This window comes from Octopus bimaculoides, chromosome 21 (assembly GCF_001194135.2).
Source record: "Octopus bimaculoides isolate UCB-OBI-ISO-001 chromosome 21, ASM119413v2, whole genome shotgun sequence".
Taxonomy (NCBI): domain Eukaryota; kingdom Metazoa; phylum Mollusca; class Cephalopoda; order Octopoda; family Octopodidae; genus Octopus; species Octopus bimaculoides.
Genome location: NC_069001.1, coordinates 33,079,921 through 33,082,286, shown reverse-complemented (window position 1 = coordinate 33,082,286; position 2,366 = coordinate 33,079,921). Strand labels below are relative to the sequence as shown.

Here is a 2,366-nt window from a genome sequence, read left to right as displayed (position 1 = left end):
CCTTTTTTTAAAGTCTGGTACTTACGTATCGATCTCTTTTGCCAAACCGCTAAGTTAAGAGGACATAAACACACTAACACCAGTCGTCAAGCAGTGGTGAGGACACACACACACACACACACACACACACACACACACGCACGCACATATACATATGACGGGCTTCTTTCAGTTTCCATCTACCAAATCCACTCACAAGGATTTGGTTTGCCTGAGGCTATAGTAGAAGACACTTGCCCAAGGTGCCATGCAATGGGACTGAACACAGAACCATGTGCTTGGGAAGCAAGATTCTTACCACACACCTATACCTGCACCTATGTAGAGATATAAATTACTTATAGACTTGATTATGGAAAGTAAAATAGATCAAGGGATAAGATTTATAATTTTAGTCTTATGATTCAATCTTCTCCAATTCATGGTTCACTATTGTTCATCCACCCTTCAACCTTATCCATTTTTGTAGTCTACCATCCCATCTATTTCCTTCCCATACAATTTTGCAAACCATCCATTCACCCACTTTTGTTCAATTTCTGTGTTGCAGGCCTCCCGGGGCACCTTATCATCATTCTCTAAAACTTTGCAGCTCCTACCAACCATTTTCTCTTTTCTCTCTTCTAGATGTGAGTAGCCATGCAGGTCCTCTACAAGGATCTGCTCCAACCTCCCCACATTCTCATAATTTATCACCTCCTCCCCTAGCATGAAGCTGAACCCCCAACTCCACCAGGGTTTGTAGTCCTGTGGGCTGTATGGTGACTTGAATAATGCATGTGGCACCCACTCCATGCTGTAAAGTGTTTGGCATTAGGAAGGGCAGCCACCATAGAAACTATGCCAAAGCAGACACTGGAGAATGATGCAGTCGTTGCACTCATTGAATCCTGTCAAATCATCCAACCCATGCCAGCAGGGAACATGGACATTAACTGTTGATGATGATGATGATGATGATGATGATGATGATAAAACTTCTTTTTTTCTTTTACCTCATTTAGATTGATTCCATTATTCATTGTCCACATACTCTGAAAATAGTCTTGGATTCGATGCTTCAAAGGTTTCGGAATATTGTAAGTGTGATAGAATTCCTTTAAGTCGTTAGTTTTCATGTGAAATGTAGCTCTTCTCGCATAAGCTCTCTGCACAATAGCAGTCACATTACCAAACACCAAAGCATACATCATTGCTGCAAAGGAAACAAAACATTTAGAATGGAACTTTCACTGCAGCATAAAATTACCTCATATACATACACGCTGATCATATACATACAATGATCTCATATACGTACACGCTAAGTAAACAGTACATATCCATTAATAATTAACTAGATACCCTCTCAAAATGCAGCTATCTATACTATCATTAATTATCCTCACTAGTGTATCTACTAATTACATGCTTACATAAACTTAATTACATGCTGCATTCTGCTGCTTACAATGATTAGTAGTTGTTGCTGTTGTTATTTAGCTCAGATCAAAAGACATTCCAACTATGACCATCCTATCTTTTAGGAGCAGGTAGGACTACTTTATCTAACATGCCCTTTCTTACTTAAGATAGCAGGGTGTGTTTTGAAAAGTAATTTCTATTTCTAGCAGGCAAGGCAACCACTCAGAGTTCCCCTCAATGGCATGAATGATTAACTGGTTTCCTATGGTGCTTATTTTACAGCAAGGGAAATTGAATCAGTAACATTTAAATATTTTGGCCAAAAAATACCGCACAGCAAGAAAGATAAGATATAAATCATGAAGTTTTTTTTCTGCTGATAGATTGACACTAACTATGCTTCCAAATTCTTATACAAGTATACAAAAATTTATATAAACAAATAAAAAGAAAGAGGATTATTAAATACAAAATTAAAGAAAACTGATACCTACCACCAATGAGCATTGCACAAACAGAGAAGATCTTCTCAGCATTTGTATTGGCTGATACATTACCAAAGCCTACTGTAGTTAAACTACTACAAGTGAAATAGAGAGCTGTTAAGTAACAACTCCACATATCAGGTAAATGTGTGCGATTCATAATAGGTCTGTTTAATGTATCCGCCAATTCATTCAGCCAGCCTAGAGAACAGAGAAATTCAAATTAAACACCAGCAAAAACTTAGGTCTAAAAACAGTAATATATATAAGATACAGAAATAAATCTATTTCTCAAACGCGTGATAATGCTATAAATAGCATGATCAGGGCTGGCCAGTAACGTATTTTTCTGCATTATATGGGTAATTTATCCTGATCACGCTATTTATAGCATTATCACGCGTTTGAGAAATATATTTATTTCTGTATCTTACAATACATCTCAGCGCTTCTAAAAAAAAAAAAAAACTTTGTTTG

The 2,366-nt window shown here is 37.1% G+C and overlaps 1 protein-coding gene across 6 annotated transcripts in view; it reads right to left on the bottom strand.

Annotated features, from left to right (window-relative positions):
- The window catches only part of LOC106880510 (potassium voltage-gated channel subfamily H member 8), a 136,251-nt gene that overhangs the window by 19,498 nt on the left and 114,387 nt on the right, over positions 1-2,366 (bottom strand). For all 6 annotated transcript variants that reach the window (XM_052975401.1, XM_052975402.1, XM_052975403.1 and 3 more), the window contains 2 exons: positions 1,899-2,090; positions 996-1,195 (listed from right to left, as the gene is read on the bottom strand). In XM_052975401.1, coding sequence (XP_052831361.1) covers positions 996-1,195; positions 1,899-2,090 — 392 coding nt within the window. The remainder of the gene's footprint in view (positions 1-995; positions 1,196-1,898; positions 2,091-2,366) is intronic.